A 14,453-nucleotide genomic window follows, 5' to 3' on the forward strand; every position below is an offset into this window, starting at 1 on the left:
GGGCCAAGCTGCGAAGGGGATATCAAGTACTGGCGAGAGGAGCAAACGAAACGGCCTGGTTGCAGTACGGTTGCACGGCACAGTCAGCCAGTCACATGTGCTGTGCACGAGTAGTACGTACCGATGCGACGGAGAGGAGCCGCTGTGCTGTGGTAAGGCGATGACGCATGTCCACTCTGCCACCAAGCCCCACCGTCTGGGCACTGACGTTTTTGGACGCGGACGGGGTGGCAGTGAAATCGAAGTTGCTGGACGACTGGACCGACCCGAATTGAGCTGCCTGACCTGACTTGGCTGGGCTTTGGATGAGCATAGACATCGTCACCACCGACACCCAATTACAGTTCCTCGTCCATACATAGCAGCAATACATCAGCTGAACCCCTCTGTCCCTTCCTGAAACATCTGCAGCCATCTGCAAAGCACCGACGTAGCCCTCAGAACCCGCCGACACCACAAGCACCTCGAGACCGACGATCCCGCGCGACCTCGGCTCCGGTCTCTCTGTTCGACGGGACCCTCATTTGACCCGTTCCCTGGACATCCTCTTGGACGGGCGATGCGCTACCACCTTGGCCTTGGCCCAAGATCCTGAGGAGGAAGCAGCGAGCTGACGGGTGCCGGCACAGCCACATTGCCGTCACCGAGTTCCTTTTTCTGACTGCTGCAAAGTCATAGTCGCAAGACAAGCCACCACCAACAGCATCATCATCATCATCTCCGCGGGTCATCGACGCTGCTTCCTGATCCCCCACGTCCACTCTCACCAACACCTCCCTGCGGTCGCAACCACATCAACCACCACTACCATTATCACGAACTGTACACACAACCAGACCCGAACAGTCCCGCTCGATCGCAAAGCCTGCGCAGCCGTAAAGTGATACAGGCGCACTTGATTGAGTGAAGATGAGTTTTCGGGGGTTTTCCAAGAGCATAACGCGGGTCAGTGCTGCACAGCTTCGCCACCCCTCCCCCTTTCGCACAATGGCTAACATGTGCATCCTATAGGCGCCGCAAACTTTCAAGCACAAGTTCAACATTGGCGAACACACGAAAGATGCCGTCTACATCGATTCGGAACGACGGTTTCAGGAGCTAGAGAACGAGACCAAGAAGCTCCACGATGAGAGCAAAAAGTATTTCGAGGCCATCAATAGCATGCTGAACCACCAGATCGAGTTCTCCAAAGCGATCGCCGAGATCTACAAGCCCATCAGCGGCCGGATGTCGGACCCAGACTCCCTGGTGGTCCACGCAAACCCCGAGGGCATTCAGGCCTGCGAAGAGTACGAGGCTGTTGTGAAAGATTTGCAGGAGACCTTGGCGCCCGAGTTGGAAATGATAGAGAGTAGGGTTATCCGGCCAGCCAACGAGTTGACGGACGTCATCAAGATTATTCGCAAGCAGATCGTGAAGCGTGAGCACAAGAAGCTAGACTACGACAGGCATCGGGCGACCCTGAAGAAGCTCCAGGACAAGAAGGACAAGTCGATCAAGGATGAGAAGGCCATGTGGAAGGCAGAGAACGACGTGGAGGCGGCGACCCAGGACTATAACTATTTCAACGATTTGCTGAAGGATGAGTTGCCTAAGCTATTTCTTCTGGAGCAGGAGTTCATCAAACCCCTGTTCCAGTCATTCTATTACATGCAGCTCAACATCTTCTACACGCTCCACGAGAGGATGCAGCGCTGCGACATCGGATACTTCGACTTGACGCTTGACATTGAGGATGCTTTCCATCAGAAACGGGGTGACATCCAAGAGCGGGCCGAGAAGCTGTCGATAGTCAAGTTCAAATCAACCGGACAGCGGAGACCGCCCAAATACCAACCGAAGCCAGCAGCGCTCGAGGGGAATCGACCAGCCGGCCTACTTACCCAAGGCCCAACAAGCCCGACGCCCTCGGCATCAACAACTGCAGGTCCGTCAGCGCTCGGATCCGCATCCCCGGGACTGGGGTCCCCAACGCCGGGGCTCGGGTCTGCAACGCCGGGTCTTGGCTCTCCATCAGCCGCGCCGACCAAGGCAGGATTCCACCAGCGCACAGCAAGCGTGGAGAACCCACCTCCGCCGTACTCAGCCGGACCGACGTCTCCGCCGCTGACGAGCCCCAAGTCAGCATCTCTGGCCGCGGCTGCTGCCGCAAAGGCCAAGCCTCCACCCCCGAAGCCCAAGCCCAGCAGACTAAGTGCCACCCCAGCTGCCGAGACGGTGACGGCCCTGTATGACTACTCGGCGCAAGCAGAGGGAGATCTGAGCTTCCGGGCCGGAGATGTCATCGAGATTGTGAGCAGGACACAGAATGAGAACGAGTGGTGGATTGGAAAGCTCCAAGGCAAGCAGGGGCAGTTCCCAGGTCAGTACATGAAATCGGTCTCCCCCTCCCCTTAACCCCTCTCCCACGGGGTGTTGAGGCTGAATAAAATGGCTAACAAGTGTTCCTACAGGTAACTATGTCAGTCTGGGCTGAGTCAATGACCGAAGTCAGACAGGGACGTCCGCCCTGTCCCCTGTCCCTTTCAAGAGGACCGCAGGGCCATCTCGTGGTGGAATTAATTGGATGGATGGTAGGAAGCAAGTTGGCTTTTGGCGACCAGCCGACTGATCGATCGATCGTTTTGTATGGAGTAAGAAAAGGATAAAGCATACAGGGTGTCCTTACGCAATACCCCGCAAGTGCTGTTATGCGTTTTGTTTTCGGTCTTCTCTGTGAGCGGCGTTGGGCTAAGAAGGGCGGGGGAAGAGAAGCATTTTCATGGTATCTGCTGGACCTGCCTGCCTGCCTATCCCACCCCACCCACTCTTCCACCTTGCGCTTGGAACCTACCCGCATGTCGGTGTGGGAATGGTGTTCTTGTGCAAGCAGGACGGGTTGAGGAGTGATGGGGAATATCAGGCTAGGTTTGGTGTGTTTTCCACCTTTAGATAGCGCAGGGGAGCCTGCCACGTTGGGTTGACTTGGGAACTCCACCCTAGGTAGGAGAATCTATCTACGGCGAGGTGCTGCCGGAGCCTTTTCTTACCACATCTTCTGGAAACCCCTTGTGATCACCTTGTCGGTGGGTAAGAGAGCCTCGCGTGTGCCGTTGGTCATGTGCGTCGGAAGAAGTATACGGACTGAGTGGGTTTCCCGCATTAGTCGGCCATTTGCACGGCGTGTTGGACACAGGAGGGGGCCACACCCCATCATGTGCCTGCGCGTGGGGACCCGCTTTGCCTCGGTGGAATAGACTTAGACCACGGGACTTTGTCTGACTGCCCCATGGTGTAGGCTCAATATGCATCAGATGTCCCGAACGGTCCTCATACAGCGCGGAGCTTCTGCCGTGCACGTACATGTAGGTAGGCTGGCGATCGGGTGGGGGCAGATCGATATCGTCTGTCGTGCTGGGACCGCCCGGGAGGATGCTTCTGGTTGTCGTACATATATGATACGTAACTTGGAACAGAGCCTCGCCGAATCGTGAAGGTACGGCCGTACGTGGGCTTAGGGTGGTCCGGTGTCGTGAAAGGTGTGAGGTGAGGTTTGGGGAATATGGGTCAACTCTGCTGCAATTTGTCAGGGCTCTCCATTTGTTTAGCAGCAATAATTATCTCTCGACGGAAATGGATTGAATTACTACAAAGAATTGATTTTTTATTGAACATCGTCAACGATTCCGCCCTGGTATCAGAGTGGCCAACAGAGTTGCCCACCTTGGAGCCTTGCCAGGAGATAAACCCCCAACCACACCATCGGACGAACACCACCCTCACCGAACGAAGGATTCACGCCAAACTCGGAGCCTCAAACTGTCAAAAGACTCGGCGCACAGGGCCCTCCCCCGCATCGAGAGCCCCATCTTACCGCGTTAACCCTCGACCCCATCACGAAGGTAAAAGCCCGGGCCCCTGCTGCAAAGGAAATCTGACAGAGCTTGCTTAGACGGCCCCCTTTGGCCAAATTGGCCTTCTTGGTCAGCAACGGCGCCCTTAGGTATCTTTTTTTTTTTTTTTTTTTTTTTTGGCTCCGACCAACCAGGTTTCCAAAAAGCACAGGCCGCACTCTGTTGTTTTGTCCCTTCGGAAGACGGCCCCCAGCAGCCAGCCCGGCCAAGTGCGAACCAGGGCGACCCACCACCCTCCCTCGGCGTCAGGCTGCCTAGGCATCAGGCAAGACGGGGCACCATGGAGTCGAATCCTGCGAGGGCCCGCCCGCGCGATCGTCCCAAGTCAGCCTTGCCCCGCGCGCACGAAATATGCCTTGTCTTCTCGGAAGAGAACATGGCCTAGTGCATGCCTGTCTTACACCCAGGGCCGGATGGGCCTGGTGTGCCCTTCTTGCCCCCTTCCCGCGCCACCAACTCTGCACATATGTAGGCTCTCGCGGGCTGGGCATGCTGGGCCGGAGGTGACTCCTGTGAATATAACTGGACTGCCTCTTTTTTTGAAAATGAGGTGCTGGATGCTTTTGTCCCGGAGCATCCAGGGTGTTGAGGTGTTGCCTGGTGCATTGCTATTTCCCAACGTTGAGGCTCTTCTCTGTGGGTGGTTGGGAGATCCCCGGGCTGGCGGGCGCCAGCTGACTGTTGCGCGAGGCTTCGAGAGAAGGGGCGGGAAAGGGGGGTGGCACTGGCAATTATAGCTCTTGTTTTGTTACTTTCGGCTATGCGTGATGAGATTACCTAGTATTATCCTGCAACGAGGGCTAATCCACATTCTTCACCTTCTACATGGGGAAGAAGAAACAGCCAGAGTGTGACCACCTCGCGCCGCGAACATGCTGCTTTCCATTCCATCTCATCACGTTCTCGATGATTACCCTGCACCTTCCGTTTCACTGCATGCTGTCTCTCTCCCTTGTGCACTTGTCCACCACTTGTTGGGCCAAGGTATGTGTGGATGGGTGGATGGGTGGACGGGTGAGTGTATGCCACTGTCTCATTGCCAGCCTGCATTTCTTTCTCCGCCCCTTTGCATCCTCGGGCTTGTGAAATCCGGCAGTCCATTGAATCCAGTCCCGATCTCCTGCCACATGGCCATTCCCGTGCGTGCCCATTTACAATCGGGAACCTGGTTCGTCGGCGTTGCTGCTGCTGCTGGGGCGGCGCGAGGCTGCGGCTGTTGTTGTGACGAGGACGCGCCCGAGCCGCCTGACGCACCATCATCCGCGGAATAAAACGAGGAAAAAGACGAGAATGCCTGCCCGGTGGAGCTGAACGAATCGCCGACGCCAACACCCAGCAGCGGCACTGCGTCTGCATCTGCATCTGCGCCTGCGTCTGCGCCAGCGTCTGCATCCCGCCCAGTTCCGTTGAGATCACCATCTCCCCTATCACCTCCTCCACCACCAGAGACATCACCACACGAGGCTGCAGCATCCCCTGCCGCTTTCCCCTTCTCCTTGGCCCGATCTTCCCCACCGGTAACCTCGACGCCCCAGTCAAATGTCGCCTCAGGCGTCCAGCCGGGACAATAGCCGTCGGACTGGAGAGGGGAGGGGGGAGCCGGGTCACCATCGTCCGCTTCCAGCGGCGGGGATGCGGGCACCTGCTGCTGCTTTCCTTTTCCCTTACCCGTATCGTCGTGACACCTCAATTCCTCACCCGCAGGCTCAGTAGGCCAATAGGGAATGTCCCTGTTCTCTTCTCCCTCCCCGTTGCCAGTCTCGTAGCCACTGTCGCGTCGCTCGTCCCCCCACTGCTTCAGCCCCGGCAGGCAGATGCCAGGATCGAAGCTCACGAAAACGAGCGCCTGCATCGAGCCGTCCCGGGAGTGCCCGCCGCCCGTGGAGTAGATCAGTGACCGCTCGTCCCACGCGCCCCTCACGGCGCCCGCGTGCTCAGGCGGATTGACGACGCGGTGGAGCTCCTCCAGGAGTGCTGGATCGGTGCGCGTGTCGTCAGCTTCCTCGGCCGTCGGCGGCCAGAATGTGATCTTGTTGCTGGCCCCTGACTCGTATAGTCTGGCGGCGCGGCGTGCGTGCGGCTGGGCCGGGTCTCGCGCCACCGGGTCCGCCAGAATGGCCTGAGCGGGACGGAGCTTGCGGGACCCGGCCCGGAGGCGGAGTCTCGGCAAAGCGTCTGGGGAGGTGCTGGGCTCCGGGTCGTCGACCAGGTCCAGGAACGTCTGGCTTGGAGGGTGGTATGAACGTATGAAGCACTTGCTGAGGGTGAACATGAGTGCCGTCGAGGCGTCATCGCCTGCGTGTGTGCTAAACGGACAGCGTGGCCGGGGCGGAGTCGTGCTGTGCGGTAGGTCGTAACCGGTATGTGGTCTCACCTCCGGGACGGTGTCGGTGACTGGGTTGATTATTATACCACCGCCGACGGTGTTGGGGTTTGGATCCCTGGGGTTGCTGCCTCCGTCTTCTGAGTCGGCTGCCTTCTCCGGGAAGACCAGCCGGGTGGTGTAGTAATTACGCCGGCCCGAACTCCCAGCAAGCCACTCCTTCCGGGACTCGAGGACCTGTAGCTGCTTTGGGTCCCGTTCATCACGGAGGAGGCGAATGAATGACCACCGGTCATCGATCGGCCCCTCTGCGTGCTGTCTTCGCCACATCTTGTCCTTGACAGACCTCTCGGTTGTCTTTGGCTTCGGCGCCGCAACGGGGAACCTGAAGCAGTGGTAGTGCGAAGTCCAGTCGACCTCGTCAACCTCGAAGCTGGTCTGGTTGGACAGCCCATAAAATTTGCCGTCTATGATCTCGAAGGCGATCGATTGCCCAATGTCGGAGCCCACCATGTCCAGGAGGTGAACCTTCTGGTCAAACCACCGACCGCCATGGATGTCATAGCCCATGAGAACCCATCGCCGGAACCCGTCGTCGCCGAACTCCGAGTGTGTTCCGAAGTAGAGATAGTTGCGGTCATTTCGGACAAATATCTTGTATGTTGTGTCCAGACTGAGGGTGGTCAACAGAGTGCGCTCGCTGACATTGAAGACAACTAGCCAGCTCTCCACGACTGGTCTGCAATGGATGTAGAGGCATGAGACGATCCCCTCGGCGTAGTGAAGAATCTGGAACTTGTATTTTCGGGCACCCCGGGATGCGGTGATGGCCTCGTCCAATAAGGCTCTCACGTCGATGATGGTCTCTTCACCGCTAGACTTGTGTAAGTCCAGGACTCGCAGCATCCGCTCTGATATGTGGCACAGAGTGCCGTTCACGTAGATCCATGATTCCGCCACCGCAACGATAGCGGCCGTGAATGGGGCGGCGGTTCGTATGGCCTGCCGCCGTTTGTACAGCCTCCGCAGGGCGGAGGCATATTTGTGAGTCGATCTTGCTTCTGCGGCCTCGGCGGTTGCGGGTGCCCTTGACTGCGCCACAAACTCGTCAGCTCAAATTGATCCCATGCGTGTCGTGCTGCCCTTGGTGGCGAGCCCAAGCCAGAACCTCGTATCCCTCAGTCAGAGCCGGGATCGGAAAGGGCTTGGGTTCGTTTGGACAGTACCTCTAGAATTGACTTGCAGACTCTGTCCTCCTTGATGAGATAGTTGAAGCGGGGCGACAGGCTCAGGTGGAAGACGTCGTCGATTTCCAGCTCCTGTACTATGAGGCTAATAATCTCATATGGGAGTTTGCTTAGAGACATGACCCTACTCTCAGTACCTAGGCATTCTTGACCGTCCTGGCCATTGTGTCTCGGTGGTCTATGAAGAGGTGCCCGGCTCTCTTGTGGATCCCGCGCGTGCCTGCGAGTCCCAAAGAAGACGTGAAGGGCCAAAGTGTAGCTTTAGGAGGGAAAGGACGAACTTTGGCCTTGGAGATGGATGCATGAAATTGAGAGCCTGGTGTGTCGAGGGCTGGAATGGGCAGTAGATATAGTTGAGAAGGAGGGGTTACAGAGCCTTATTGAATTCAGCAAAGGCGGTCTCTCCCGCTTTTTGGCCCCCCTACCTGTACGATTGGGGTGTGCAAAAAGACACTGGATCAGAGATGGACTTAGGTGGAATGAAACTCAAGCCTATGGCGATTGTTTTGGTGACAACAAAGTCACCTCTCGTACAACGACAATGAGATACGCAGCACCTGAGAAGCTCATGGTGAGCACTGTGTAAGGGCTGACAGGTCGCCAAGAACAGCAGACCAGACCAGGAGTGTGACATGTGGGAAATGACACGGGTTGAGACAACAGCAACTCGCGATTGTCTCTCAGCTTCTCTCGCTAAGTCAGGTAGGATCACTTGAGCCGCATGGCCAACTTGAAGGCCGTAACCCATCGCACGCCATGGTCGAATGCGGCTCCGCGTGGGGAGCCTCGAAATGGAGGAGGGGAAGCAGTGGCAGGGAGTTCCATGTCCAGACATTGATACTAAGGCGCAAAACGCTGGTGTGGGATTGGGAAGGCTGTCGAACCAACCGATCGGGGAGTGGCTCGGCGGGAATGGGTGATATGAGCCCCGTCGTCAGAGCTGACTCTCGCTCGTTGCGGAGGAGACGGAAAGGTGGTGGAATTGGTCGGCATTCCAGGGCGCTCGTTCCAGGTGCCAGATCTCCGCCCGCATTGGAAAGTCTCACTGAACCAATCACGCTGGGTAATGCGGCTCTGTGGAGGCAGCTTCGCTCACAACCAAGCTTGGAAGGGCCAGTCCCCAGCCCTGCCAGACAAATAAACCCTGTACACACACTCCTTCCTTCCAAGGTTTCCACGCTCGGCTCGGCTGTTGCTCACCCAACCAAGCGCAACACCCAGGCATTCCGACAACGTCAGCTCCTGCCACCTTGTTTGCGACCCCTTGATGAGGCTCAACTAACTGTGCCGCCCCCAACACTGTTCTTGTGCCTCTTGCCCTGGACATGCACCGACCGCGGGCTTCCCCTCGAATGGTCTGCCCCCATCGAAATGAATCTCATCTTATTTTGTATGAGCAGAGCCTCAAGCTGCAACTTCGCTCGCCCCCTGATCCTTGCCCAGCGGGGGTTTGACGGGCGTCGTCTCGTTCCATGGGAAGGCTCCCGGTGGGAGAGCTCCCGCTGAGAAACGCAATGTCAACTTACCACCGAGCCCTTCGGCCCTGGCCATTGGGTGCCTTGCTCTTCATCGAGACGACGACAATCTCCGTTCTAGGTCTTATCACCCATCCACCGAGGTGGCAAGTGTGGCTAGCTGCGAAGGCAGAGGATGCATCAGAATGCGCTCGACCCTCCAACGAGACCCTCTCCCAGCCTCTACCGGAAGGCTATCCCCGACGAGGCTGTTTTGAGCCGCAATATTGAGCCGCAATATTGACACTAAGACACACCATGGGGCAGATCCATCGCCTGGTGTCGTATTTCGAGTGGCACACAAGCTGGAACTGGTCAAGAGGAGAGGGTCATGTGTCCAGTTGGACGAGGACCACCCGCAGCCCAAAGGAACGACATGGATCGATACCACCGGGGATGTCTGGAGCCGGGAGGGGCAAGACACGGTCCTCGAGACGATCATCAGCGGGCTCGCTGATTATCATCGTCTAGTTGCGGATTCAGGTTGTGGCAAGGATTCGGGTAGGACGGGCATTCTCCACTTCGAGCTCACCGTCCGTTGGGCTCGTCCAGGCAGCAGCAGATGGCGTGGAGAGGCTTCCCGAATCTATCGTCGCCACCGCTCGCCCGCAGGACAGAACTCCTGGGCCAGAATGATCGTATTGCGGGGAAGGGAGCCCCCATCAGCCTCCAAAGGGTTAGACCGCGTTTACCGCGTGCGTCCTGCGGCCCATTGCTCATGCTCGCAAGGGCGGAATCTGCCTTGCGGAGCAAGGTGACGGAGGGCCCAGCCAGTTCACGGTGGGACGGCACGACGTTAGACGAACACATGCTGATGCAGTCGCGGGTGGTGTGCAGCCTGCGTGCTCGGCATGGTGAGCGGGGTGTACAAATCTCGCATCTGAAAACCGTTGGCCGTCGGACATAACTGGTTCCGCACCTGCTCCTGCCCCCGTGCCTTTCCCGTGCTGACAAGTGCAGCTTTTGTTCTGCAAGAAGGATCTGAAAAGGAAAGGCTGGTCGAGCACGAAGTCGTGCGTAAGCAGGCCTTGTGCGATATCGTTACAGGGACGTCCCGGAGAACTTGTCGCGAACTCTTCGAGGCGTTCAACGGTTTGAGTCCGACCTGCTGACACAGTACATGTGTGTCTTGGCTGTTCAAAGCACAGACGACTCACTTGTGGGACATGGAGTCACCGTCCCTACTCATGAGACGAAAGTTTATCCCAATGGTTCACAAACATTCGGATTATAGAGCTCTATTGGTCTATTCTCCTGTCGTCAATCGTGGATGTTTATCAAAGCTCTTTCTACCGCCGACCCTTGCTAACGAATGACAAGGAGTAACGTACTCCAGCTGTACAAGCCAGCCCTTCCAAACCAGCGTCGATCCACCACGGAAGCTCACTGAACCCCAACATCTTTTTGGTACCGCGTCAACTTGCTAAATACGAGATCATCCCCGATGCTTGGAGCCGAGGAGGCTTTCAGGGGCTCTGTAAGGAATCAAATATGCTCATCAAATCCCAGGGCGGCACAGCCGGTGTCTCAGAGCTCACCAGGACACTCTGACCAGCGCCATGAACACATGATTCCCGTGGCCCAAAGGACAGGGCTAACCCCTTAAAAGCTCCATTTAGCACCCTGAATGGGGTCGATGCCTCCCTCCTTACCTCCACAGGCAACATACACGGCAGCAGAGACGTCGATGTGGTCGGCCCCGCAACCCATGCACTTGTCGACGACCTGGGCGGTCACGGTGGCGCCGTTGCACTGGATGGAGATCGGGGCCGGCGAGCAGTCGGCCGGCAGCAGCGACGGCTGGACGGCAACGAACATGCTGCCCGTGACGTACTCCTGGCCGCAGGCTGATAAGGCACCTGCGTTGCTGATCTCGCCGATGGGCGTGATGTAGCCGCTAAAGCTGGCGCGCTTGCTGAAGGGAGTTGCTGTTGCCGTAGCGGCCAGCGCGGCGAGGCAGGCGAGTGCGGAGTTGGCCGTGAGCTTCATCTTGGGGCTTCTGGTTTCACTTTGCTTTTTCTCCTCTTGATTTGGAAATGAATAGCACCTGGCTATTTGGATCTTTTCTGATTGAACGAATGACTGGAAATGATTGATTGGGAGTGAGGTGCTTGCTGCTGAATCTACATGTTCTTTGAGATGATCGACGGGCATGAGCCATGGATATATACCGGAGACTCGAGCTAGCACCACTCGTTTTGTTTGGAGTTGAAAAACTTCCTGGTGGCTTGAGGCCATCTTCATCTCTTCATCACTCGTACGACTTTGTTTCGACCACGTCTGGTCCCTGGCCTTTACGCCATGTCTTGGTCTGCGACTGCTTCGGGCCCCGAAGAAGTCGGGCTTGTGTACAGGCCGTGGGTCCGGCGGCGAGCGAATCTGCAAGCCATGCAATCAAATAGAGACGTGGCTTCGAGTTGCAGTTGGAGGCGGTTTCATCAGTCTGGAGTTTTCGAGGCCAACTGGATTCCACCAGTCGTGGCCGACTGGTTCCCACCCGCTCGGGCAGGCCACGAGTCTGTCTGTTGATGGCCGCCCGCGATGCAGGCATTCAGGTGTTTATGACCATGAAACGCACAATCTCGCCACCCACGCGAAATAGCACCTGATCCAGGGCCACCGGTTCGTCCAAGAGTTCAGAAAAGGGCTAGACGGGCTTCACGGACGGGCCTGGACCCCTTTTCCCTGGCCTCGGGAAGAGGACCCGATTCCGACCTCGGGTGAACATGAGGTGCATCAACCCAAACGTGACCGCTCAACCGTCTTGGGGACAACGCCTTGGGGACAAGAGACAACAAGTCTTAGTAAGGGGCACGATACTGTTCATGATAAACATCATCCGTCCCATATTGCTCATGCTATCTCGAGACTGCCGGTAGTCTCTTGTCCGCGGATTCCGCGTCTAAGCTTAGTCAGCTCAAATCCCGACGAGGAAGGCGGCTTTTGTAGTTTGTACTCCCCCACCTCCTTCGACTACCGTAATTATTCACTCATTGCGCCTGTATCTCATCCAGTTTGCAGGATAAGCACTTGATCAATTCTTTGTTTCACTTTTCTCGCCTGTCTGTTTGACAGACCGGACCGTTGAGTTACTCTTTGGAAATGGACAAAACGGCCGCAAGGGAAGAAGTCGCCGACCTGTACGCGCCGTTCACGAGTGACACCATCCTCGAGGTCCGCTCAGGGAAGTTGAAAAAGTACAAGGGGCTCAACATCGAGTCCGGAATTGACAAGTCGCTCCTCGACGAGCCGGTGCACGTCGGAAAGCTCGGCATAGACGGGGACGAGCACGACCTTACATTTCACGGGGGACCAGACAAGGCTGTTCACGGGTGTGAGTTGGGCAGCTAAACGTGCTGCTTTTTCCTTTTAGTCGTCCCCTTTCTCCGCTGGTATGTTGAGCATGAGTACCTAAATGACGGCCCCCAAAGAGACTACTTGCTCACACATATACACACATGCCCACACACGGCACTAGATGCTGCATAGTCACATCACGCGAGACCTTGCTGACCCCTTCTAACGCCACTAGACTGCTGCAGCCATTACCCAACATGGCAGTCCGAGTTCAACTCCGCAGCTTCGCGCTTTATCCCGGGCGGCTTTGGTGAGAACTTTGTCACGCGGCACATGAACGAGCGAAATGTCTGTATTGGTGATATCATGTCCGTTGGCGGGGCTGGCACCAGTGACATGGACGGTGGGGGGTTGCTCCTGCAGGTCAGCCTGCCTCGGCAGCCCTGCTTCAAGCTGAATCATCGATTCGAGCTTAAAGGCTTTGCGCCAAACACGTGGCGCTTAAGCCGCACCGGCTGGTACTACCGCGTCCTGCGCGAAGGGAACGTCGCGGCCGGCGACGAGATCCGGCTGGTTGAAAGGCCTCACCCGCGCTGGACCATCGAGCGCATCCAGGAGTACCTCCACCGCAACACGAGCGACCTGGCCGCCACTGAGGAGCTGGCTGCCATTCCTGAATTTGGCAAGGAGTGCCACGACGCGTTCGTCAGCAGGGCGGCGAAGCTCAGGGCCAAGGCCAGGCGGGACCAGGGTCTGGAGGAAGACGAGGAAGATGACCCTGCCCAGTGGAGGGACTTCAAGATCGCCGAGAAGCAGCGGCAGACGGGCCGGATCATATCTTTCGTCCTCGAGGCCGTGGACCCCCTGCCAGAGGCCGAGGGCATAGGCCAGGGCTCGCACGCCAAGGTCCGCATCCCCGTCCCAGGGCGGGCCGATCCCCTCGTGCGCGCGTACTCGATCGTGGGCGGCGACAGGAACCGCCTCGAGCTTGGGGTCGCCCTTGAGCCAGACTCGCGTGGCGCGTCGCGGCATCTTCATGAGACAGCCACGCCGGGAGATGTCATCCAAGTCGGCCGTATCACGGGGATGAGGCTCGTCACCTCGTGCAGCAGCCACGTCTTCGTCGCGGGCGGCGTGGGCATCACGGCGTTCCTGTCGCTTCTCGAAGCGCTGAGGAAGTCCAACTTCGACGCGAGTCTACACTACGCCGTGCGCAGCGCCGACGACGTTCCCTTCGCGGGGCGCGTACTGGGACTCGGCAGAGACGTGGTGACCCTCTATGATGCTTCCGCCGGCGAGCGCCTCAGCATCCGCGATATAATCAAAGCTATGCCGTGGAACTCGAGGCTATACTTCTGCGGGCCCCCGCGCATGATGGACGAGGCTCTGCGGGAGACGCGCGCCGCGGGTATACCACCCGAGGAGGTGCACTTCGAGGCGTTCCAGGCCGAGTCGGGCGGGGACCCGTTCGAGGCCGTCGTGGCCAACAGGGACGACGCGGAGGTGAAGGTGCGGGCCGACGAGTCCCTGCTCGAGGCCCTGCAGGCGCGCTTCGGCGTTGACCAGGTGCCGTCGTCGTGCGAGGTGGGGAACTGCGGGACGTGTGTGGTCAGGCTGCGCGCGGGGAGGGCGGATCACCGCGGCTCTGCGCTGGGGGAGGAGGATAAGGCTGCCGGGTCTATGCTGAGCTGTGTTAGTCGCGGGGTCGGGAGGATTACTATTGAGATATGATGATTCGGGGTTTCGGTTGGTTCACTGTCGCCCTAAGCGACTTGTCGCGTCGACCTCGGCAGGCTCGCTAAGGGCCCCTTGCAGGCTGGTGGTGCTGGGCCACAGGTGAGGATATTGCGTACATGGCGAGGCTGCAGATCACTGTCATCGAGTTGAGGTCTGTGACGGAGCATGCCGTCTTCCGGAAGCGATCGTCTATGGATTCCGGCGGGCTATTGATTCATATTGAGGGGGTGTAGGTAGGTGTGAACCAATGTGCACAAATTCCGCGTCAACCATTACATGCACGACCTTGGATCAGGAAACATGTTTCACTCCGATAAGTGACGGGACGGGGAAGAGCGGCATAGGAAAATGCCGTTCTTGAAGAGTTCTAGACTTTTGCTGGAAAGTTCTGGCGGGCGCATGAGCGGACCCAGCATCCCGTGGTCCAATGAAGCTTAGGTCA

At 57.7% G+C, this 14,453-nt stretch overlaps 4 protein-coding genes across 4 annotated transcripts; 2 read left to right on the plus strand and 2 right to left on the minus strand.

Moving 5' to 3' along the window:
* Nucleotides 1–909: 909 nt before the first annotated feature.
* INS49_012300 (uncharacterized protein) lies at nt 910–2,476 on the plus strand (the record flags this gene model as incomplete). The annotated part of the gene is made up of 3 exons (XM_043173004.1): nt 910–945; nt 1,012–2,362; nt 2,454–2,476. 3 exons carry the CDS (start codon nt 910–912, stop codon nt 2,474–2,476), a joined length of 1,410 nt encoding a protein of 469 aa, XP_043022301.1.
* Nucleotides 2,477–4,926: 2,450 nt separating this feature from the next.
* On the minus strand, nt 4,927–7,608 carry INS49_012301 (uncharacterized protein; the record flags this gene model as incomplete). Its single annotated transcript, XM_043173005.1, has 3 exons — nt 4,927–7,308; nt 7,443–7,548; nt 7,601–7,608. The coding sequence occupies 3 exons, from the start codon at nt 7,606–7,608 to the stop codon at nt 4,927–4,929; spliced, it is 2,496 nt and encodes an 831-aa protein (XP_043022302.1).
* A 2,971-nt stretch (nt 7,609–10,579) lies between these two features.
* Nucleotides 10,580–10,966, minus strand: INS49_012302 (uncharacterized protein; the record flags this gene model as incomplete). Its single annotated transcript, XM_043173006.1, has 2 exons — nt 10,580–10,586; nt 10,647–10,966. The coding sequence occupies 2 exons, from the start codon at nt 10,964–10,966 to the stop codon at nt 10,580–10,582; spliced, it is 327 nt and encodes a 108-aa protein (XP_043022303.1).
* Nucleotides 10,967–12,079: 1,113 nt separating this feature from the next.
* On the plus strand, nt 12,080–14,005 carry INS49_012303 (uncharacterized protein; the record flags this gene model as incomplete). The annotated part of the gene is made up of 2 exons (XM_043173007.1): nt 12,080–12,311; nt 12,510–14,005. 2 exons carry the CDS (start codon nt 12,080–12,082, stop codon nt 14,003–14,005), a joined length of 1,728 nt encoding a protein of 575 aa, XP_043022304.1.
* Between the last annotated feature and the right edge of the window lie 448 nt (nt 14,006–14,453).

The sequence above is a fragment of the Diaporthe citri genome, assembly GCF_014595645.1.
Source record: "Diaporthe citri strain NFHF-8-4 chromosome Unknown scaffold_6, whole genome shotgun sequence".
In the NCBI taxonomy this organism is placed as follows: Eukaryota; Fungi; Ascomycota; class Sordariomycetes; order Diaporthales; family Diaporthaceae; genus Diaporthe; species Diaporthe citri.